The sequence below is a fragment of the Acartia tonsa genome, chromosome 3 (assembly GCF_053477335.1).
Source record: "Acartia tonsa isolate MP-2025a chromosome 3, ASM5347733v1, whole genome shotgun sequence".
Lineage (NCBI taxonomy): Eukaryota > Metazoa > Arthropoda > Copepoda > Calanoida > Acartiidae > Acartia > Acartia tonsa.
In genome coordinates, this window is record NC_137262.1 from 40,373,417 (window position 1) to 40,399,336 (window position 25,920).

At 30.3% G+C, this 25,920-nt stretch overlaps 1 protein-coding gene across 1 annotated transcript in view; it reads left to right on the forward strand.

Annotated features, from left to right (window-relative positions):
- Nucleotides 1–201: 201 nt before the first annotated feature.
- LOC145314154 (uncharacterized) overlaps nucleotides 202–25,920 on the forward strand; it is a 35,039-nt gene continuing 9,320 nt past the window's right edge. The window contains exons 1-4 of the mRNA XM_080153960.1: nucleotides 202–401; nucleotides 1,104–1,160; nucleotides 8,870–8,914; nucleotides 16,066–16,118. Of these exons, the coding sequence (XP_080010086.1) occupies nucleotides 371–401; nucleotides 1,104–1,160; nucleotides 8,870–8,914; nucleotides 16,066–16,118 (186 nt within the window). The 5' untranslated portion in view covers nucleotides 202–370. The remainder of the gene's footprint in view (nucleotides 402–1,103; nucleotides 1,161–8,869; nucleotides 8,915–16,065; nucleotides 16,119–25,920) is intronic.

Genomic DNA, 25,920 nt, shown 5'->3' on the forward strand with positions numbered 1-25,920 from the left:
CTTTAAGAAAATAAGAAGAGGGGGGAGGGGGGAAGTCTTTATTCTACTTGACGGAGGTCTCTAAGAGGTATAAGAGAGAGAGAGAGAGAGAGAGAGAAAAGAGAGAGAAGGAGAGGGGGGGGGGGAGTGGTAAGAAAAGATATTTTTCGCGTATTATTGTGGGCGAACTTATTTGTAAAAACATATTTGACGTTTAGTTAAGCATAAAGTGGCATACAAACGTGATCGGAAGAAAAAATATGTAAAAATATTAAACATTTATTGTGAAGTACAAAATCATCTTTGACATTTGCGAGATATTTATATTTGTTTAATATTATTGAATTCTAAGTTTTGGTGAATAATATAGAACATTGAAATTATTGTGAAAATGGCGCGAGTACAAATTATTTCATTTTCCATAGGAAAGTCATAAATATGTTGATTTTGATAATTTAGAATTTTACTAAAGAAATAAAATATATTTTCTTGAGAAAGATTAGCTATGTATGAAACAATATAAGAAGAAAAAAAACACTTTAATTCGTATAAGAAATAAAGTTTAGACCAGAAAAACATTCTTATGTACGTCAACAGATTGAAATATTGTTAGCAAAAATCGCACAATGTAAATTTTTTAGTCTTATCCGTTCAATATTTTGGGTACATTTTTAAATGAAATTATTGAACATGTAAAGATTTTTTTTTATAATTCTAAATCAATATTGGAAGAAATGATAGTATTTTCAAGTAAAAATTTAATACATCAAATTTGAATTGATAGTTGCATTACTTTCTTAACACAATTATCAGGCAATCAAAATCATTTATTTACCAAATATCAACCATTCCTCAAAAACTTGGATTGCAACTATTTATTTTTCAGTCTCTAGTTATGCAACAAAAAGTTAACTTCTCATTGTATTTTCCAAAAAGCCGGTTAAAGCCAAAACATCTTCATTTTAGCATTCTTGTGTGAACATTTTCTTTGTGTGGAAAAGTATTAAATTTTATTTTGCTGCGATAATGGCAAAAAAAACGAAGAATTTTGTGATTGCTAAGAATTCTTTGACAAATTCAAGGAAACTATTTATTTTAATTATTTAACTTATTTGTGACTTATCTAGTAATATTGTTATCCACATCTTTGATCACAGCCCAACCTGAAGAATCATTTCAAGGTAAATAAATATCTTATAAATTTTTGAGGTTTAAAATTCTATATAATCAGGGGAAATTACACCGGTACCCAAAGTTTTATCACCATGTTTTTTTATTTATTATTCGTTGGCTCAAAGACAGTGTGTTCTTTTATTGAATTATGATTTGTTGGTTCTACATTCGTAGTGTCCTAACGTTTCAACCAATAATTTTAAATCTACAGATTAGCATTAAGAATAAATCTATCGTCTTAACCCTTACAATTCCTGTATATCCTATTCTTATAAAGTAGTAAGGTTTTTTTTTAAAGCTTAAGATTTTAATAACTTTAATAAGACTTGGGATGGTTTATGGCTATTCCCCCCCTGGATTATAGGGGCGCAGCAATATTGATAAATCAAATAAGATAAAGTATATAAGATCATCCTGTTTATTTCAATATACAATCAAATTGATTTCTAAACCAAAAGTGGTAATTCAACTAAAATTTCATTAAAATATTTGAAAATAAGGATGACAGTATCCATAAAAGTGGAACACAGTAATAGTGTCTGACTGATTATGACGTAACAAAAAAAAATTAGCCAATGAGAGGCCGTTATTGACCAATGGTAAAATTTATAATGGCCTCTCATTGGCTGATTTTTTTTGTTACGTCATAATCAGTCAGACACTATTACTGTGTTCATAAAAGTGAAGCTCTGAAACGGTAGGACAAACGAACAATAACACTTGTAGAGTGTCAGAACGGAATAATCAGAATTTAAATGTATAAAAGGCGAAAAAACATTGTAGGTAAATTTTATGATTTTAAATACACTATAAATTGTTGTTAAGACACTAAATTGTCTGCTTTATTCATAATTTTAGATATATGTAATACCATAAAGTAGTACCAAGGCTTTCGCCATATGGCTTTTAGTCAGGGGCCGGTAGGTGGTACAAAAAGATTAGTTTCATAAAAGATTTGATGAAAAATCTCGGATTCTTAACTTTTTCTATGATTATAGAAATGATAGGAATTGTCGATAGTCATATTTTTGTTCAAAAATAGTTACTGAAAAATATTAGACAATTTTACTTCAAATCTATTGGAAATCAAGGAGGCCATTAAAAGTTTGAAAAATAACAAGGCCGCTGGACCTGATAACATCCCAGCTGAGGTCATAAAAGCAGACCTAGATACATCTGCTGAGGCATTCCTACCTTTGATCACAAAGATATGGAATGATGAGTTATGCCCAGAGGACTGGAAGAATGGACATATTTCAATACTAGCCAAAAAAGGAGACTTGACCCAATGTGGAAACTACAGAGGGATAATGCTCCTTTCAGTACCTGGCCGTATCCTTAGTAAGATTCTTCTTAATAGAATAAAGAAGAAGGTTAATGAAAAGCTAAGACCTAATCAGGCTGGATTTAGACCAAATCGTTCCACTATTGATCAGATAACCTCTCTAAGAATCATCATAGAGCAATCCAAGGAATGGAACTCTGAGCTTTTTGTAAACTTCATTGACTACAAAAAAGCATTTGATTCTTTAGACAGAAGATCTCTCTGGAAAATCTGCCGACACTATGGCATTCCAGAAAAGATAATCAATATCATTAAAGCTATCTATCATAAAGGAGGTGGAAATGTAATGTATAAAGGTAAACTATCAACCTTTTTTGAGATTGTAACAGGCGTCAGACAAGGATGCCTTCTATCTCCCTTCCTTTTCCTCCTTGCCATTGACTGGATCATGAAGAATTGTGAAAGTAATGATGGCATTCGCTGGGAGCTATTTGGCAATCCCAAATATTTAGGAGATCTGGACTTTGCTGATGATATTGCTTTGTTAACAAGCAATAGAAGTCAAATGCAAAGAAGGACTAACAGGATAGCTGAAACCTCCAAGAAAATTGGACTAGAAATAAATGTTCCTAAAACCAAAATACTCAGATTAAATGCAAATTCCCAAGAACCAATTACTATTGGAGACCAAATTCTTGAGGATGTAGATTGTTTTGAGTATCTTGGAAGTAAAATTGATGAAGCTGGAGGCACTTTAACAGATGTTAAAGCTAGAATTAACAAATCTAGGACAGCCTTTGCCAGCCTGAACAAAATTTGGAATTCCAACAACATCTCCATAAAGACTAAGTTAAGACTGTTCAAGTCAAATGTTCTCTCTGTTTTGCTGTATGGGGCTGAAACTTGGTTCCTAAACACAGCAGTGGTCTCCAAGTTACAGACATATGTCAATAAATGTCTCAGGAGAATCCACAAGATCTTTTGGCCAAATAAGATCACAAATGCTGAGCTTCTAGAGCGCAGTGATATGTCAGACATTAAACTGACAATAAAACAGAGAAAGTGGAGATGGTTGGGGCACACTCTAAGGAAAGGTCATGATGATATAACCAATCAAGCCTTGACTTGGAACCCCCACATAGGAAAGAGGAAACCAGGTAGACCAAAAACAACCTGGAGGAGGGAACTTTTAAGTGAACTGAAAGCTAAGGATATTCCATCTTTCAGCAATGCCTCAAAACGTGCCGAAACAAAGGAAGATTGGAGAACCATTGTGCATGGCCTACGTTCTGCCGAGAACTAAAAGGCAATGATGATGATGATGAAAAATCTATATTTAATTAATTTGACTAGTTAAAAATTGTTTGTTTCAAATTCGTAGCACCACTTTAAACATTTATATAGTTTTAGCTTGTTTTATGCTTTATTACATGTAAATACCACATATATCCTACTTTACATATCCTAGTATTTTGATAACAATATGTTATTTTATATATCAAAACCAAAATTTAAATTTTAGCGTTTTATTTACTTTTTAAATATTTTGAAATAGTCTTAGAAAACAACAATTTAAAATTTTTTTAAATTGATTGTTCGGTAATTATCTTGTATCTAAATTAAATTGAATATCTAACTTAAATTCAAACTAATATAACTTTAAAATTAGCAAATTAACGTAGAAAAATGGATATTGTTACAGGAAATTTATTAGTCAGTTTCGATTGCTAATATAGTAATTAGATATTGGTCAATACGTTCCTCCATGGTCAGTGGAGGGGATACAGTACATGTATAAGGGGGGGTATAAAAAATTAGCCACCAGCTGGAAAAAAAAGTTTTATCAGAGTATTCGAGAATCTCTCACAATATCCACATAATATAAAAATCCATTTAATAAAGAAAATAATACAAATTTACAAGTAAGTAGATAAACGGGACACCCAGAGAGAAAATAATTGGTGTACATATATTGTAAACCAGGGCTTAGTCTAGGTTGCTTCAATATTTATACAGAAATTAGAACATTTATGCTGTGGGAGGCATTGAATACAACATATCTTCTATAATCAATTGTCATTTTCTGATATAATAATTCTTGAACATATTTTGCTTTCAACAAGTTAATATATTTATGGTACTTACCCTAAAATTGTCTAGCAAAGAAAGAACCCTTCCACTTTTATTTGAAATAAATTCAAAATAAGAGAGGGTGGGGGGATATTTGTTTCTGTATGCCTAACCCTGAATGGCCTAATCTTGCGGGGCTAACATTTAACCAATATAACCTAATCCAACCTGACCTACGGTAAAATACTAATTTATAGACCATTTTGCTTTGCTTTCTAAGTCTTATAAAGACTCAGTAAATAAAATACAAATAATATTTATGACAGTCGAATCGACAAGCATGACTTGTAAGAAGCATTGTTAAAAAAAATTAGGCACCCTAACATTTAGCTTAAAGAACTTGTAGTTGCATCATATCGTATTTCTCCCCGTTGTTACAGACACAGCATATGGTCCAATAAATAGATATTAAATAAATACGTTTATGTACTTAAAATTAGTTTTGGGCTATTTTCTTTTCTTTGTGTCATTCATTGCGAATAAAACTATAGATTTTAAGCAGTAAGATAGATTTTAATTAGAAAATTGCAGGCGAAATCAGTGGGGTTTTTACATCTATAAACCACCCCCTTTAAAATTTAAATTTTTTAATTTTTTCTACTCTTAATGGTTTCACAGGCCCCTGACGAATCACTGTGAACGCCACTGGCGGATTATTAAAAAACAAATTTTATGTTGTAAAATGAGCTCTCAGTTTCTTATAGAAATAATAATAGACGACTATATAATACTTAAAGATTTGTTTTTCTACTTAAAAAGGAATAAATGACACACATACGTTTAAATTGTACTGCCAGTAACTCTTTTATTATAAAAAAACTGACTAATATTCGTTGTCTAATCAATCAAAGTAGCAGTAAAGTAAATAATTTGTAAAATCTCTCATTTAAGGCGTGTGTAAAAATACCCCCCCCCGCACTATGTCTTTTATTTATTCTTATATTTTGTTAGGTTAAGATTCAAAGAACTTTACTTGATAAAAATTTCTGGAAAAGGGGGTTGTTGAAAGTGATCTTTTGCTAAAATATAGGGTTTATTAAAATAACCAAATAATTTCCTTATTACTTAAGCAATTGCCCTGCAGTTAATCATAAATCTAATAGAACTGACCAAAATATTCACAAAAGTGATTATTCAATAATGTATTTATTGTTTGTGTACAAAACGAATCCATTTATGCATTGTTAGGTTTAATGATTTTTTTTTGGTAGTTAAGCTTATCTACAAGTTATAATAGTTAGTCGGTCTGCATTGTTTATAATTAGGTTTTACAATAAGTCATATTTAAGCATGTATCTTTTTAGTAGGGGTGGACAAAAAGCAACGACCAATTGGATCAATTGTTTAAAGATATCTTTATTTAGAAAGACAGACATAATTCTTTTATAGAAATAACATGACATATGACAAAGGTTCCGCTATTTTAAACTGTTCTTTTGTTTTATTTTTTAATGAATTGTTTGCTTTTTAAAGAGTTAAACTAATGATTATGCACAATTCCTAGTTCAGACTTCCTATTTGGTTTCTTGTCCTTTGTGATATTAAAATTTGCTGAATCATTAGAAACAAATTATGTTTTTATATTCCTATTATCTCAATAAATATTTTTAAAGGAAGTTAAATTTTAACCGCAGTTACTTCATAAATATTATTTTTATTTATGATGGATTAACACCTAATAACCTTAAAAGGAAACTACCTAAACGCTAATTACTTGTAATTTTTAAGTTAAGTAAGAGAGTGGGAAATTCTTGGTCAGTTGAAAGTTTATTTTATCAACTAAAAATATCTTTTTTAAAAATTCATAATTGCTACATCAAAAGATTGTTATTGCAAAAATATAACAACTTTGATAGATTTTTATTGGTTATCAACTATCTCCTCGTATTATAGACAGCTTTCAGCGGGTATTAAAAAAAGATATAGGATTTAAACCAATTTTGTAAGCTCCGAGGGGCCGAAGGCCTGGGCTATACATGATTTTTCAGTATAGCTGAGAACTCGTTCTTATCTACCGGGTATCCCGGGGTCGAAGCCAAACTGGAAAAATGTTCATTTTATATGTTATTTTGTATCTTTCATGACAATTTAAAGTAGTAGAGGATCCTTTTTTATTAATTAGCAAAAACTATTGCAAAAACTGTACAGACATGTCCAAGAAAAGGAAGGTAATAATACTATGGTTTAACAATAAAGTAATATATCAACTAATTTTCATAAATATATAAAATCCCTCATAGTTCTCAATGTGCCGTATACAATCCTCCCCTTAATTTTTTTTGGAACTCTTTGCAATACGGGATTTTCCGATGAATTCAAATGAAAACATCACCTAAAATCATAAATACAGAAAGTTTTTTTCAAAAGAAAATAAAAGTAGTAAGTTGTAGGAGGGGGTTAAAGAGTCCCCTGAACAAAAATCAAGGGCAATTGTCTGTTTCTTTACATAATTTGTTACACTTATATTCACAAACAAGAAAGACATCAATATAAGCAAGGGTCAACAAATCAAACAAATTAACATTATTATAAAACAAGGATGACAACACCCATAAAAGCGAAGCACTGAAACGGAAGGACAAACGGACATTAACACTTGTCTAGTGTCTGAACTGAATAATCAGAATATAAAAGTATCGAAAGAGTCGAATCAAAATTGTAAGTAAATTTGTTGAAAAACTGCTTGATACAGGATAATGTTTTGGACATACTTACATTTTTAGGACTTGATTATAGAGTTGCTTTGCTTATATTATTGTTCTTTGCTGTCCCAGGAATCAATATACCAAAAATCAGATCAAACGGATAATTAGATCACATAAAAATTTGTTGCTAAAAAAGTAGAAAAATCAACATGTTTAAAATGGACATACGGACATTCTGGTAATGATTATAGAGTTGCTACGCTTTCTAAATCGTACCTAACTACTACAGGAATCATCATGCAAAGTTTGAAATCGATAGGACAATTCTAACATGCCTAAATTAACGAATAAAAGCTATCTATCTCGGACGGACGGACGTACGGACGGACGTACGGGCCGACCCTAATTATAGGAAAGCTTCGCTTTTAAAAATAATAGCCGACCCTTTAAAAAAGTGAAGAAACGAATATTCTTTAGAAGTCTCATACAAAATTGGATGTTTATCTACAGAAAACTCGTTTCAAATTAGCTGGCTATGAGCATATGATATCGCATTCCATTTTTTAAAAGCGAAGCTTTTCTATAATTAGGGTCGGTCCGTCCGTCCGTCCGTCCGTCCGTCCGTACGTCCGTCCGAGATAGTTAGCTTTTATTCGTTAATTTAAGCATGTTAGAATTGTCCTATCGATTTCAAACTTTGCAGGGTGATTTCTGTAGTAGTTAGGTAGATTTAGAAAGCGTAGCAACTCTATAATCATTACCAAAATGTCCGTACGTCCATTTTAAACATGTTGATTTTTCTACTTTTTTAACAACAAATTTTTATATGATCTAATTATCCGTTTGATCTGATATTTGGTATATTGATTCCTGGGACAACAAAGAACAATATTTTAGGCGAAGCAACTCTATAATCAAGCCCTAAAGATGTAAGTATGTCCATAAACATTATCCTGTATCAAGCATTTTTCAAAAAATTTACTTACAATTTTGCTTCGAATCTTATACTTTTATATTCTGACTATTTTGTTCAGACACTATACAAATATTAATGTCCGTTTGTCCTACCGTTTCAGTGCTTCGCTTTTATGGATGTTGTCATCCTTGTTTAATGTAAGAGATAGCCGTTATGGACAAAAAGACGGTAACATCCTAAATGTAGATAAGTTTTGCTTTTTAGAAGTGGTTTTGCAGTAAGAAGGTTTAATTTGTGAAATATAATATATTGTTTTTCTTTTAAGATTGTTGTTTAAATTCCAAAGACATAATTAAGAATAGTACAGATCATATTTGAAGGGTAGTAACTCTGCATGCCTTATTAGTTTGTCTGTCAGTACTCCTCAGGCACAACAGTAAGAAAAATTAATTAATAGTAAGAGAACATTGAAAATATAGCGCTTTAATTTTAATCTTATTAAACTGATATTTCGTTTTACATTTACAAATTAAGATAGGTTCAGTAAGTACCAAATATATTTAACCATGCAATGGCGTGCGCAGGCTTTTGACAGGGGAATATATATCTTGATGGGGTGAAACAAGGAGAAGGCAACCCATATCAATTTCAAATTAAGGGGGGTATTGAAACCCCTCCCTCCCCCCCCCAAAAATTTCCCTTATGCACACTTATGTATTTAACATTTATTTTTTTATTTAGATTTGATGTACGACTACTTCACCATCCAGAATCAAGACAGCACAGGCAAACACAAATTTAATAAACAAAAAAATTCGCATTTTCCGTGTTTTTCCAGTTTTTATCTAAAAATGCCTCAAAATCAAGGCATAAATCCTTGATATTTTTTGTTAACTGGACGATTTAGATTGATCACTGATCAGTATAGCGAAAGTTGCTTAGAAAATGTTAAGGTTTGATAATCAGATGAGAATTTTATTCGTGCACAAACCTATTAATTTTTGAAAGGTATTTGTGATCTACGTAGCATAGCTACTCTATAACTGTCATAACTGTATAAAAACAGTGTTTAGATAATATTATTGAATGAACTAAATATTCTGTTTTAACAATTAACACACACAATAAAAGTCTTTCAACTAACTTCTTGATTGTATTACATAATTTTTACAAATATATTATTATTATTATTAAACGTTTTAATTTGTTTGTTTTCATGGTGATCAAGTTCAAGTTCAATTCTAATAGATTTGTCTTGAACAGTTGATTGTACAATTTATAAGGACTTTCCACTATAATTTTCAATTTGACTCAGATGGTTTTACTTCTCAAAGTGCTATATATCTATCAATTATATACTTAAATTAAACCTACGCCCCTAGAGGTCTATAGGGACACTTAAGACTAGGAGAAGGGGTAAGTCCATCCACTTTTAATTTTAGTTTTAAAAGAAGTTAATTTTTTTTAGATGGGAGTAAGTATTTTTTTCCAGAGCGAAATCTCTTGAAAGTCAGGAGATAACCTTCTAAATCCTATAAGAATCTTTACTACAGATGAAACCATGTTGGTCCAGTGGTTAACGAGACAACTTAGATAAAGAGTTCGACATCTTGTTACTGTCATATAGGGATAATTTGTACAAAATGTTTAAAGACACAGCCATTTTAATTATAAGATACTGTAAATGAAGTTAGAATCAATTGTCTGGCAAGGATGAGAAAACAACAACAGAATTGAAATCTGATATAATGATATTGTTTAATAGCTGTGCATCCACTTCCACACACACATAATAGTCTCAAAAATGGATGTACAATATACGAAGATATGAAGACAGGAGAAAAATTAATTAATTTGGGTTGTTAACATAGAACTAGCTTATTGGTCAGTTCGTTCTCCCAGTAGTATGGGATGGGCTTGGGGAAAAGGGGTGGAGGGGGGGGGGGGAGGGTGTCGTTATTTTAGCCCGCTACGTTATATTGACTTAAATAAGAGTAGGTATTTAATCAAGATAAAAGAGGAGACAGTTTGTGCTGTTAAAATAATAATCTGCTGCTCTTTAGATTTAATAATGTGCAGAGGTGAATGCACACCTATTTAGAAATTGACCAAAAATATAATATTTTTAAACAATCAGATATAGAATTTGAAAGATTAAAGTTAGAACTATATAATTGTACATTTTTTGAACTTACTGTATTATATAAATAGGTGTTCCTATACCCGCTAGTTGTTGCTATACTACTTGTATTTTCTTTAACAAATAGGACGATTACGTCCAATATGCAGAAGGACAAACATTTACAAACATTTATAAAGTAACTTGGAAACTGGAAATAAGTTTAGGTTGGTATTGTCTACTTTTTAAAATGCTCATGTCACTTCTGCTTTTATTACTTTCTGTAGGAATATAAAGAGAAAAGACAATTTTCGATACAAAAATTTCTCCTTTGTAGATTACAAATAGTTGTTGAACTAAATGAACTAACTAATCAAAATTCAAGAAAAGGCCCCCAAGCTGTTAAACCAACGAATAAGAAAACCTTGTTATAAAACTTTGGGGACTAGTTTAATAAAGGGACCAATGTCCCCTCCCACCCTGACCATCTGTGACTAAAAAGAATAAATTGTAAAATACAGTATTGGTCATACGATTATATATTATCAGTGTAGTTTATAATGGTTTAAATTATTACATCATAATTGGTTTCTACAAACAGATAGCCGAGAAATTTATTAAAGATTAATAAGAAATTTTTTTTACGAGTAGCATATATGTGACTTACTTTATTAATTTGGCTTTCTCACTGGTCGAAAAACTATATTATTAGCTGTTATCGATTTTAATGAATTGAAAAGAAAGGGGGATATAACTAAAGTGCTCTAACCCTGCGGGGCGACACAGTACCTAACTGACCTAAAGTAATAAACAAACGAAAAGCTACCCCAACCCCTCTTATTTTTTAGATACTTTACAGATAAAGAGAGGGATGGGTTTCTAAACTCAAGAAAGCACTGATATCTGTAAAAATCTTCTAAGTCTAATCTAATATGTAGATTTTTCGTCAGTCCATCCATCTATCTATCCGTTCGTTTGCTCTTTTAGACAATTTAATTGGGTTTTTAAATTGTGTGCTTCGCTACTCTTGAATTATATCATCATGTTATTAATTTTTAACAATTAATTTCACAAGGATACTTTAAGTAATCAAATACATTAGAAATCAATTCTACAATTATTGTCAACATTGTTTTATCTGACAGCCTTTTGAGCAATGGCATGTGGTAAAATCTGACAAGTTTAACTCTCCCTTCAAAATTTACATTGACAAGAGATGCCTTCCCCTCTTTTACACAACCCGGTGAATCGCAGTGCACGCCACTGTTAAGTTATGTATTGATTATTTTTCTTTCTATTAATTATTTGACAAGCTTTAGGTCATATTCAAATGGTTCTAATTTAACTGACTCTAGTCATATAAGAAACAATATCAAATATTACAATTTTAATATTTTAAATTTTATGTAATTTTCCTCCATATAATTTAAAGATAATTATAGAAGTTTTGGCAAATACGCGGAACTTTGAAATTGTCCTTCGTACATTTTTTTATATTTCAAGAACAATTTCAACTTTTTACACTTTCCTAATCGACATATTATTACTTGGATGTAGCACCATATATCATTAATGCACTCTAATAAAGTGATCCTCGCAGCTGGCTAAAATAACGATACCTTCTATCCCCGCCCATTATCCCATCTTTATCCTCCTACTTGATGAACGGATTGCCCAATAAATGAGGTCAATATTATCAACATAAATTGACGATTACTTATTCCCTGTTAATATATCCACGTGTCCTACATCCATTACTTTACTTCATTGATCATACAAAAATAAGATAATTTGGATCTGGTTTTTAGGTTAAAATATTGCTGGAATCGAATATTTTCAAAAAAGTAAGAACTTTGAAGGTTACTACAGACTGAACGGTTAAACCTATTTACTATGTTCGCACATCACTGTAACCGACAAAAAAGGTCTTCAAATAATCTGCAATAATCAATGATGTCGTAGTTATCTCATTTTTTGCCAAAAAAATTGTAATAATAATGTCCCTTTAAATTGTTATCCTTTAAAGCTCTGCAAGCCTATTGACAGATTCGCAGAAGAAATTCCTTCACTGCAATTTTTATGCAAATAATTTCAATTGTAATTTTTGCGCGGTGAATTCACCTTGAAAAATAATTGATTCATTAAAAGGCCTTGAAAGAATGAAATTTTAAATATGCAAGATGATGCTAATTCAAAATTTTTGAGTTAGATTTAATGTCATTTTTATTTTCAAAAGAAAATGATTATGAGTCAGAAAAAGTAACTATTTGGTGACAATTTTTATATTACACCTAAGGTTTTCCTGTATGAAATGGTGATTCATTGGACAATTCGGCACTATGTAATAAACAAATCGTCCCTGTATTTAAGTCTATTTCACGTTTAAACTGTATCTGGGCTATTTAACAACAATTTAAATCAAATTTTTGCTCAGATTTCGAACAAAAAAATGTTTTGTTCCTTTAATGTTAAAACCTTTGTCAATATTAATTTATCTGTCTTAATTGTTGAGCTTCGCTGGTATATACGTTGTTGCTTTTAATTATTTTAAAGTTTTTGTCTTTTGTCTGTTTTTATGATTTAAGAATATGTTTGAACTATCAAAAAAGCACTAAGACCAGTCTTGTAAAGTAGCTTTGCTTCAAGTATTAGTTTACTAAATTTAAAATTTTTAAAATTAAATATATTTTTAACTTTGCTAAATTGTTGATTATAATTTTGTTAATTAATTACAAATTCTTACACAATTTTGAATTAAGGCAGACATATAAATCACAGTAACACTGTTATTATTCAATTAAACATCTTCATTTATAAACAGAATTAACCCCAGAAGGGTTTATAATTATGGTTAGGCAGGAAAAAAGGTATAGGCAAATTTAAAAGTTAATCTACCTTGAAAAATAGGCATTTGAAATTTGGTTTTCTGTGGGGTTTTATATAACTTTTGCATATGTAGTTATAGGTTTCTAGTGAAAAGACTTGTTGAGAAAATCGACATGTACTAATCAGCTTTTATAAGATTATGTCTGCAATATATTAGCAAATACAGATATAATTATTGTATTATCCTCATATATAAGTAACAGGATGGTTGTCTGTTTTGTCAAAAGATCTCGCTAAACACTGGATCGATATGGTTCTCCTTTTCAAAATAAAGATCATATAGGTCTTTAGAAGTTTTAAAACTATTTTTGAGGAGAGTTTCTAAACCCTCCCAAGTGAAAACCCTTCCTAGAAAATAATTCCCTTTTTTTGTTTAATAACTTTTCTCTCTTTAAAATAAAATTGAAAGGGGTTGATTATCTTTGCCCCTCTCCTTTATTTTAAGTGCTAGAGCCTACACAAAAATTTTTCAATAGAACTTATTGAGCTTTCAGGTTTTACACGAGGATTTAACACATTTACATATACCTCTAACCATGTGGATTTGAGGGAATGCCTTGTAAAACTATTAATCAATTAAAATTCTCACAATTAACCTTACAACAATTATAGAGAGGCAGTGGTGGGCACAATTACACACAATTAAACACAATCTTTACATATGTCACAAACACACATACACGCACACACACATACACACACACACATACACGCACACACACACAGACATTGTTGTTTAAACTTGTGCAAAACGACAATTTAATTCACAGCGGGGTGGGCGACATCTTTTTATTAGCGACCCTATAATTACATCATGTCTATAGGTCATTCAGAGACCCCACACTTTATTAAAATGACTTCAACATTCTTAAAATCTAAAAGATTCAAAAGTTTAAATATTTCTTTTTGAATACTTTTTGTTAAAGATGTTATTCTTTAAGCTTTTTAATGCTTCGCTCATTATTACACAACTTACCCTGTAACAGTGCTAGTGTACTAAAAAAGTATCCACATATTATCATACCAATCTTTGAAAAAAATTCTATGGGAATTCTATAATCTGATTTATATTCTTAATTAAAGAACTATTCCTTTTCCAATGTTTATGAAGTTCATAACTCTTTATTTATCCCAAATTTCATAAATCTTACTGTCTTTCTTTGGAAGCTTACAATTCTTTGGAGCACTCATTTAAAGAAGACAATTGAGGGAGAAAACAAATTGATATTCACACAACTTTTTCCTCTGCCATTTAAATTTAAATCTACTAAAGGAAGAATTTTGAGAAATTAGGTGGGGGAAAGATTAGTTTATTGTCTGTTGTCCTATCCCTATATCCGTGATTGTATTTAGAACATATGTCAACTAAAAACCACACGCATGTCATTTTCCTATCCATACATCCCTGAGTGTATTTAGAACATATGTCAACTAAAAACCACACGCATGTCATTTTCCTCCACTGACACATTCAAAACAATGTCTTTGATATCATCACTCTAAAAAATAAAATTGAAAACAATATATCTGAAAAATCACTCTAAAAAAGAAAATAAGATATAAAGTTTACCTTTATCATAATCCAATTACCTCCTCATCACCCCTAGCTCTTTATTCCATGAAATAAAAATCTTGAAGCCCAATATCCGCCACGGAGTTTTTAAACCACCCAACAATTCCCAGTCCCATCTTATTAACCCTTACAGATCGGGCCCCTATTCCCACCTTAATAGATCGGGGGGGGGGGGTCATATTGACCCCCCCCTCTATCTCGGCTTCTGTTACAGATAATGACGTAAAATTTTTTTCTGGTGGTTCATGTGTATTTTTAGAGAAAATTACTTTTTCTAGTCATAGCAGTCAGGCCGCTCCTTAGCCGCTTTTTAGCGGCCAGCCGCTAAATTTTAAAACAGCTTTAGAGCGGCCAATTTTGCTGCTAGGATGGCCAAATTTTAGGACGAACTTTTATTTTTCATAACAAAAAAATTACTTTTTCTGATCATCGCCGAAAAACGGCAAATAACGGAAACCGCCATTTTCGGCGGTTACGGCGGTAAAACGGCGGTTGGCGGCGCCAATTATTATTTTTATCTGTTTATTGTTGCTCAAGGATTTACCAAAAAAAATTATAGGTCTCTAGCTGTAATAGAAGCCACGATATTCATGATATATGTCTGTAGTAAAAGCCGGACAAAAATCGGTCATAAAGTCGGTCAGGGAGCGGTCAAACGGTCATAACACTACTTTTCTTATAAGGTCATTGATATCTTAGTATTCACCAAAAAGATTTTAGGTTTCTACCTTATACACAAAAGTCATAATGAAGAAATTAAGATTTATTTAGAATTTTTTTAAAATTTTGTTGCTACCCAACCGACTTTGACCGGACACCACGACCGACACAGACCAGCTATCCTTATAAGATCAACTCTTGCCGACGTATAATTACTAAACTTAAAAAGTCATGAAGTCACAACTCTCTATCTTACCTACAAAAAAAATGACATTGAAAAAACTAGAGGGGGGGGGGGTCAATATGACCCCCCCCCCCCCCGATCTGTAAGGGTTTTATTCTCTCTTTGTGTAGTAATTAAAATTCAGAACAAAACAAAATTATATTAATTGTTTTAATAGCATATTTTTTCTCGCAAATTAGTCTGAAAATTATTAAAATCGTTATTAAACTAATATTTTTCAAAACTCTATTTCTCATTATTATGAGGTTTAAATATTTAAATTTTTCGATGGGTCATATTATAGAAAAAAGGTTTATATTTTTTTGTGTCGTTTAGTGTAAGTTAGGTTTAAAATGTCCCATGCACCGGATTTGTCCAACTCAGTTTACGGCAAGGACTAGAATAACTTTTAGAAAAAGTGCAATATCAACAGATTCGTCTGCAAATTGATGCTAATGAATTTGTGTTGTGATCAGAACCAGGACCCAGACTAGAGACAAGCAATGAACAAGCAGCCACCAAACCAGCGGTAAGTAATGTTTGAATTATAGAGCAGATTCGAGCTTTTAAAGTTATTAAAAGTAATCGTCGTTGTCAATATTTCTAAGGAAATTAAATTATATCGTATTGTCACGGTTCATAGACGTCCAAGGTAGGGGTATAGGGGTGTTTAACCCATTCCCCCCCAAAAAAAAACTTTGAAATCCTTCATTTTTACCCCTAAATTAAAAAAATACATTAGTTTACCACCCTGGAACCCTTGAATTCCCTCATTTTACCACCCATTAAAATAAAAAAGCCAGGACTTCCCTATCAAGGTAATTTCTTTTTCTTTGATACTCTTAGAATTAAAAGCTTCTTATTTTTACATAAAATAGTTAATATCATTGAAAAAGAAAATAAATCAGCGTCGATTAAGAAAACAAAAAATTGCATGTCTGAAACCTTTTAAAATTTGTAGAGATTCATAATTGATTGAACGCTATTTGATGGTCAAGTTCATAGTGTTGGCTAGCCAAATGAAAAAACCACAAATATTTGGCCTCTGACAAAATTCACAATTTTAAAGATGATTTTAACAAAAGAAGGCGTATCAACTTTTTTGCTTTTTATTTAAGATAGCTAGCCGGTTCTTTCAGTAAGTAGTAGATGTAAAATTTTTCATAGAATTCAGATATGCAATCGGTTTTTTTTGTAGACCTCTTTTTTTAAAAGTAATTTAAGTTTTTTAAAAAAATAATTAAGTCGGTTTTAAGGTACTAAAACGCAACAAAATAAAAGAAGAAAATGGCCAGTATGAACAAAAATAGTAAGATCTTTAATTTGACACCTTACTTTTAAAATTCTGTTAAGTAATTATTGAAAAAATCTATTTTGTTAACCTCGGATTAATCAAAACTTTGAAATTAAAAATATCCTCTCACAGGCATAAAAAGTATGTGTTCATATATACTTTTAGAATGAGAAAAATAATACGAATTCATTCTAAGCAAATTTGAAAAACTTTTATAAAACTAAAATAAAAAATATAAGTTTATTTTAAGAATCATAATTTTCGGCTTTAAAGGGTTAGCTTGAATAAAACCTGAGCAAAACCTAAACAAAAGACAATGCAATGTAGCAGATATTTTTTAAACACAAGAAACAATAATGTATTTTTAACTGCATTGTTTTGAAGTTTATAAACAGACTGATGCATATTTGTTCATAATTTTTCATTCTTTACATGTTCTGTAATATCACTATATTTATTGTAGTATCTATTGTATATATTGTATGAACGTTCTCCTTTTTTTTGGCAATTCTATTGGTTAACTTTATAGGTTAAGCTTCGCAATTCGTCAATTTTCGCGATTTGTGATTGGCTAGTTTAGTAGTTACAATTCTTAAAATAAACTTTTTATTTTTTTTATTTTTTATTACAATTTTTTAAAACTTTTTCAATTTCGCTTAGAATGGATTCGTAATATTTTTCTGATTCTAAAGGTATATATGAACCCATGTTTTTTATGTCTGTTTGAGAAAATATTTAGGTCTAAAGTTTTTATTAAACCGAGGTTAAAAAAATAGATTTTTTCAATAATTACTCAACAGAATTTTAAAAGTAAGGTGTCAAATTAAAGATCTTACTATTTTTGTTCATACTGGCCATTTTCTTCTTTTATTTTGTTGTGTTTTAGTACCTTAAAACCGACTTAATTATTTTTTTAAAAAACTTAAATTACTTAAAAAATAAGAGGTCTACAAAAAAAACCGATTGCATATCTGAATTCTATGAAAAATTTTACATCTAGTACTTACTGAAAGAACCGGCTAGCTATCTTAAATAAAAAGCAAAAAAGTTGATACACCTTCTTTAGTGAGTAAAGAGTAAAATAAACTGCAATTTCAAAATTTTCAAAGAAATGTTTTAAAACATGCGACAAAACCATTTACCACTTAAGACGTGAGGGAAACATCTTCTTTCATTTAACCTATTGTAATAACCCGCGACCGTGGCTCAACACGTAGCGCATCGATCGTCGTCGGGAAGGTTCGAATCTCGGTCCGTTACCGCGTCATAACTAAAGACGTTAAAAATGGTTCCCACTACTACTATGTCAGATGCGCGACGTAAATAGTTAGAGTGGGGGGAATGCCTTGGCCAAAAACAGGCGCAACTCGTTACCATGCACAGTTGGGACTTCTCAGACAAAGGTCGTGCATTTCCGAGACTTGGTTGTCTGATGGGTGAATGGACGATTTACACCGCAATCATAAGCGGAGTATGTTTCAAGGTGTGTGGAGAGAGGTCTAGTACCCGAAGCGACACCTAGCCCCCTAGAGTCTTAACTCTTAACCTATTGTAATCTAAGTAATACCCAACTGACAATCAACTTTTTAAATTGCTTAGCTGTGCAAAGTTATGAGTTTACAGACCAAACAATCCCTCTGCTCTAACTATTTATACCACGTACCGGACACAGCAATTTTTAATGTCTCTATTATGACACAGTGTGATCCAAACTCGAACCCGACATCACGTTCTATTTATGCTGTTAAAGGGTTAAAATTTTAAAAAATCAAAATAATCGATTCAATGCTAGCAGGAAATAGTAGACAGATAAAATTATAAAAAGTTTTTTTTTCAATTTTTGCAATGTTTAATTTTTTAAAACACTTTCTTTAATTTTTGAAGCTATATTCAACAAATTTGAAAAAAAAATTTAAGGAAAACATATAATATTAGTTTTAATTGCATGTTATCAATAAACCGATAGTTATTGGTTCTACATATGTATTCTAACCACATTATTACGATTTTTAAAAACTAACAATAACATTCTGGATAAACTTAACTTTTTTTTTTTTACAAATTTAATTTTATAATATGTTTTTTAAAACTTTTTTTTACATTCAGCAACTAAACAAAAATTGTCTAAATAAATATAAGGACCTTAAATACAATGATGACGGAAATAGTTTAAAAATGAAATCACAGAAAAGATTTTTTTGGTTTGGTTAAAATCACTTTCGATCTTCAATTAATGGATAAGACAATGGATTAAAACTTTATGGACGCATCAAAATTACCCATTGATTTAATGAATATTGTTGCTTGTAAAACCCAATTAAGATTTAGTAATAAACCTCTTAAGTTTATAGGCCAACAAATAAAAAAACTTTAGAATGATTTACAGAAAGACAGAAAAAATAACATTCTAGTCTAATATTTTAGGTATAATACTCCACATGCGATATATAACATTGTAATTTCATTGATAACATACTTCAAATCAAAAGTAAAATAGGAATATAAACACCCTACTCTAATATTGAAATACTCTATTCTAACAAGTCTCTATAGTAAATGCAACCATATTACATGAGATACTTATCCCTAAAGAATATTAAAATCCGATAGTAAAACAGGCTCATTAACACCCTACTCTAATATTGAAATGAAAATACTCTATTAATTCTAACAAGACTTTATTGAATGCAACCATATTTCATGAGTGATATCTTTGTGATTACATCTTATACTTCTCTGATTAAAATATTTAAATCCAATAGTAAAACAGGCACATTAACATCTTATTTATATTTTATGAATATTACTCTATTTTAGAATGTCTATAGATAATGCAACCATATTACATGAGTGATAACATTGTTTTTACATAAAACCAAATTAGTTTAATATCTTCTCTTTGTGTAGCAGTTGGGTGTGCTAAACCAAGCCTAACTATACAAATGATCCAAGAAATATTCGTTTTACTATTAACACATAAAATAAGAGCCAAATTGTACCCATACTATTATATTAGAATCAAGAAGGCTACAGTAACATTTTATGCGTTACTTGTTTTGAAAAGAATCTCTATTTTATTAAAATGTATTCTTTAAAGCTCCAAAAATTTACAGAATAAGAACTTTTTTGGTGTTGTTTTCTTGTTCTCAAAAAGGCAAAATAAATCATATATGTTCTAATTCTATTTCAGTTGGGTATGATTTCATCTTACTTTCCAAGTTGAAGAAGCAGAAAATAATTTATTGTCATAGTAAACTTGTTTCGTGTTCCCAACTGAGTGTTGTTACACAATCATCACAAAGTCAATGTCATTGGTTACATTTAATTTTACATGTTTGTGTTACAATAATTTGAGGTTAAGGAATAATAAATCTTATTTATTTGTTAAAAGTATATGGTTTCCTGTGTTAAAAAATGGCTGACAAATCTACTTAATGGCAATATTTCAGGATATTTTTGGTTCAGATATGGTAAGCTTCTTGATAAGAATTACCTAGAAATCTTCTTTTTTCTTCTTAATTTAAAGATTGAAAACAGGGCTGACGCTCCTAAAAGCTGGATACAAAACCTACTAAAAAAGAAAAAATCTTATACTTTGAACAGAAAGTCACAGATTTAAATTGTATCTATCAAATTCCGTACAAAATACATTTTTCTAACTGAAGCCTCGAACACCTGCAGGAATCCTTCGTAAACCCTATCCAAAGTGTGAATCAATACAGTACTTTCTCTCAAAGTGCCCATCGAGAACTAAACCCATCTATTATTTTTGAAATAAACTTAAAATGAAGGGGGTTAATTCTTTACCAAGGGGTTCTAAACCCTGTGGGGCTATCTGGTATCCAGTACCTAATATAACCTAACCTGACCTATAGTAATAAACAAGAAAACTAAAAACTGCCTTCCTTACTATTACTTTTTAAAATTCCTAATTAATTGAGCTTTCAAAAATTACTTTTTTCTATGATTGTGGTATTATATTAAATCTATCTTTTGAAATTCTTTAATTTTTAGACCACCTGACCCAAATATTCAAATATATTTAAATCTTATTGGTGATCAAATATGATTGTTATAAAAATTATTATTAGAATTTAACATGAACATCAAAGATATAATATTAATGATATTGTCAAATGGCAGATTCAGGTTTCTAGCAGTAATACACTTCTTTAGCATATTTTCTTTATAACGGTGTTTGAATAATATTATTTTAGTTATTTATACTTTTAATAAACTCCATACAATAAAATCCTACAGCTATATCTTTGAGGAATGTATTATTTTCGCACATTTTAATTAATTATTAACGGCTACGCTTCTGTTGGTACTGACATCCTTGCTGTGTCGGTGTTTAATCAAATCTACAAAAGCAAAATATCAAAAAATTCTTCATTGTTATAACTATTAAATTTGATACTGTGATTGTATTTTCAGCACAAAATAATTGTTCTTTTGCAGCTTTGCATGACTGCAATTTTTTCTTGTTTATTGGCAGTCTTTAAAAGTATAGAAGCAAATTTTAAAGATAAACGTTACACAAAACAAAATATCTTTCTAATCTATTTACAAATAGAGGTACTGTTTTTTTTTTTACTTGAAATGATTGCTACTTGTTGATATAATTGTCACATAAAAAACCGGTTCTTTTGCGGAATCGATTGCATATAGAAGTATCTTTTATTGTGTGATAAATTAATATTTTTTTAGAACTATAGTCACACACCCCCATGACCTAGAGTGTAATAGACTAATAAATACCAGAGTTTTTCTAGAACTATAGTCAGACACCCTCTGACCTAGAGTGAAATAGACTAAATAATACTAGAGTTTTTCTAGAACTATAGTCACACATCCTCTGACCTAGAGTGTAATAGACTAATTAATATTAGAGTTTTTTTTCTAGAACTATAGTCACACACCCCCCTGACCTAGAGTATTATAGACTTATTAATACTAGAGTTTTTGTAGAACTATAGTCACACACCCCTTTACCTATTGTGAAAAAGACTGATTAATATTAGAGTTTTTTTTCTAGAACTATAGTCACACACCCTCAGACCTAGAGTGTAATACACTCATTGCTATAGAGTCATAGGTAGAATTTTTTCAGTTTGTTCTTTGTGTATATTACTGAACAAAATAACAAGCAAAAATCTTGGTATTGTGCTACTAAAATTAAGGACGAAACCTTCTAGTTTAACTCATATAAAAAGTAAGAATCTTTGTAGCGAAGCATAAAACCATAAAAATATAAAAATCATCGAAAATTTATTAATGATAGCACAGCAACTCTATAACTATTCTGGACGTCTGTCGATTATCTTACATAGGTTTTCTAAACAAACTTTGGATTTCATGTATATGACAGATTATTCATTTTTATATTGTACACGCGTTGTTGTTGCGCCACTAATGGACAAAATTGTCCTTGTTATATTACATTTAACAAACTAGAAAAGGCATTAATTTATATTGTACTTTAAAATATGGATTTCATTACAGATTTGAACAAGCAAGCAAAACAAATTTCAAATATTTTTTGAGGAAGGGGGGGGGGGAGGATTTTTGGATATTTAGATGTAGTTAATGTTTATAAACATCAATGATTTTATTATTTTAGTATGATCTATTTAAAAGTTGATTTCAAAGCTTTTTACACAAATTAGTTCAAAAAGATGATTAGATGAATCAGAGACTTGTAAATGAGCTTCGCTACTGTGGTTAAAGAATAAGATGCTTGGGAAATAGGATTCACTCGGGTTCTATTTGATTCAGGCTTTATAATTTTTTGTGAAGATTTCCCGAGACGATTAGCACCTGCTCTATCATCCGTAATTCATCGAGTTTCCATTGTTATGATTTCCTTATGAACATTTCTATATTTGAACTAAATTTGCCCTTTTAGTTTCTATGGATGTCGTCATTCTTGTTCTTTTTTTAAGATTAAGATTTGAAATAATGACAGATATCATTAACATAAGTAAACAATTAAACTAATTTAATGATCACAAAACAGTTATGTATAATAAGTACACACAAGATATTAACAAGGATGGCAATATTCATAAAAACGAAACCAAACTGTAAAACAAACGAACATGAAAACTTGTAAAGTGTCAAAACTTCCTATGCAGAATATTATTTTAAATCTTTAGGTCTTTATTAAAGAGATCAAAATCCAAATGTTTGAAAGGACAAATTTACGAAAAGATCTAAGACTCTAATAATAGAAATGCTTCACATTCAAAAATATTGTTCCGTAATTTAAAAACCAATGAATTGACTGCTAAATGAATAAATGACATTTTCTGGTTTCATACTTGAGGATATATTCAATATTCATTGATTAAAATAATCAATAAATGCTAAATATAGGAAGTTTTCAAAATATTTGAAATACGCAGTTACCCTATAATAAAAAAATCATTTTACTCTATAAGTCTTTGTGTTTGGTCTGTAATGCTCTTTTCGAAGTACTTGACAATAAGACCACCTTTGTAAATTAATCCAATAAAAAAATGGGTATTGTCCCTTTCGTGACAACGCCTTTTAAGTTGCTTTTTATCGTATTTTCACAGTTACTTTTATCCTATTTCTGGCCCTTGCGGGGGGGCTCTAATCCTGTGAGGCAATCCCCTAGTCTAACCTAAAATAACCCGTCAAAAGCTACTGTGAAAATACGATGAAACCCCACTGAAAAGGCTTTGTCACAAAAGGGACTATACCCAAAGGTTGACTCATTTTTACATCATCTGATGTAGTTAAAGGCTTTAGATTATCAAGTTTGTCCAATTTTTTGAATATCTAAAAGAAAAAAAAAGGAATTGTTGCTTCACAACGTGTAAATTCCTTAATTTTATCCAATTTTCTCTAAACAATGCAATGGCTTGACAAACAATCCGTTAAGAAATAAGTTGCATTTTACAATTTTACACAAATAAATTACAACAATCACCACACATTATATAATGAATTATGGCGTATTGAAAACAAATCAATTGTTGATATCAAAGCATGACGTACTCGTCCTTGTAAGACAATGACTGGAGAATGGATGTAAAATATACGTGAATATTATGACAAGGGACAAATTCTCGGCATCTTAGGTTGCTAACATGGACAAGACATTACTTATTGGCCAGTTTGTTTATCTAGTAGAAGGAGAGGGCATGGGCTAAAAAGGGGTGGATGGGGTTTCGTTATTTTAGCCAGCTTCAAGTTTACCTTTATTAGAGTATAAGTACATGATAATCTGGTGTAAGATCCATCGATAAAAAATCCATTGGCTGGAGTATAAATAGATATTATTGTTTATGGTTTTTTAATTGCAAACTAATATTTGTCTTGGAGAAATTATAATTAGGTGCTCAGCTAACATATAATTAACTTCGTCTGATCATATCTATTTAGCACAAGTAAATCATTGAATTCTTATGTTTCAAATGGCCAATGAAGTTAAGATTATCAGGAGGGATGGGACATTAAACTGCAATTTACACCAGAACACATGTTTTATAATTACGTTAAATTAATTATTCGTTGGCTAAAAAACTTTAGATACTTTTATTGAATTTGATTGCTTGTTTCGTGTCTACTACTGTCTAAGCTTTTTCAACAATTTTAATCATTAAGAATGTCCATCAATTTATCGTACATCCATTGTCTTATCCATTAAGATCACTTTTGAAAACTTTCTTCGCTCTGTGTGTAATTAACATTCTTGTTTGATTTATTTTGTCTTAATTATTATTACAAAACTATTTGTGATCACATATTATGTAAGAAATATTTATAAAAATCATTGTTTAAATTTTTTAAAAGGGATACGGGGACAGGGTAACTAGAGAAAATAATTTTGTGTCAAACTTTTTCCCTTTTAAAAACAAATATAATTTTTCTATACAAAAAGATAATTTTCGCAATGTTTACATAATGCATTTACATCTAAACTTTAATTGTTTTTTTTTAGGCTAGGTTAAGTAAGGTTAGGATAAATTTAGAGGATTGGATATCCCGGAAGGCCGAAAAACTTTATTCAATATTGAAAAGTAGGAATATATGGTTTTATTAACTCGTGTTATTTATATTATACCTTGTATATAATATCATGTTGTAATTGCTATCTATAAGAAAAATAATAATTAAAACAGTTGTTTTTGTTTTGGGAAAAATTTTAATGTCCTATACCTTTTTTGTATTTGTCAATAGTTAACCAATCATTTATCAAATTTATTATTTTTTTGTGATTGAAAAACTGTTTACATTTGTCATAAGTAGACACTTCAAGCCTTTTAGTAGTTACGCTTCTTTATAACTTGTGTACTAGATTAATTTACTTCTCAATTATTCTGAGGTGGATTTACCCCACTGTACGCTGAGTGGGGCAAAATTGTTTTCGTGAAAAATCCACCAAAATCTCATTAAAAATCTATGAAATCTTATGTTAATAACCCTTCTTAGATTTTGTTTAATTTTTGTAGATTTTTAATCAGATTTTGTTGGATTTTTCACGAAAACAATTTTGCCCCACTCAGCGTACAGTGGGGCAAATTTTTTTTAAGAATCCACCTCTGGTAAAGAATTTTTTTTTGTGGTGGGGGAGTATCCTATCAGGCTGTGGGTGTCCCTGTCTGCTCCCCTCCCCCCTACAAAATGTGAAAAATGTAATTTAATACAATTGTTACAATTGCACCTACGGTTGTATAGTGTGATATTTTTATAAAATTTTAAAATGAAGGAATCATGTATTATCAAAATTCAACACTTACGAATAAATGGTGCCTAAAATTAAAAATTGAAAGCATACAATACTAAATCCTAGAGTGTCCCTTAATGATGAGAAATCATTATCAAATATTGACTTTGCATTGTCACATCATTTATTTCTGGTATTTTCACACTGTTTTTTTAATATAAATGTTTAGACAAATAATTTTAAACTTAATGAAAGTTTCTGGATCATATAGGATTTTAAAGACCTCTCAAATTTTAACAATGTTTATTAAGAAATCACGAAACCTATCAAAATTAAAGA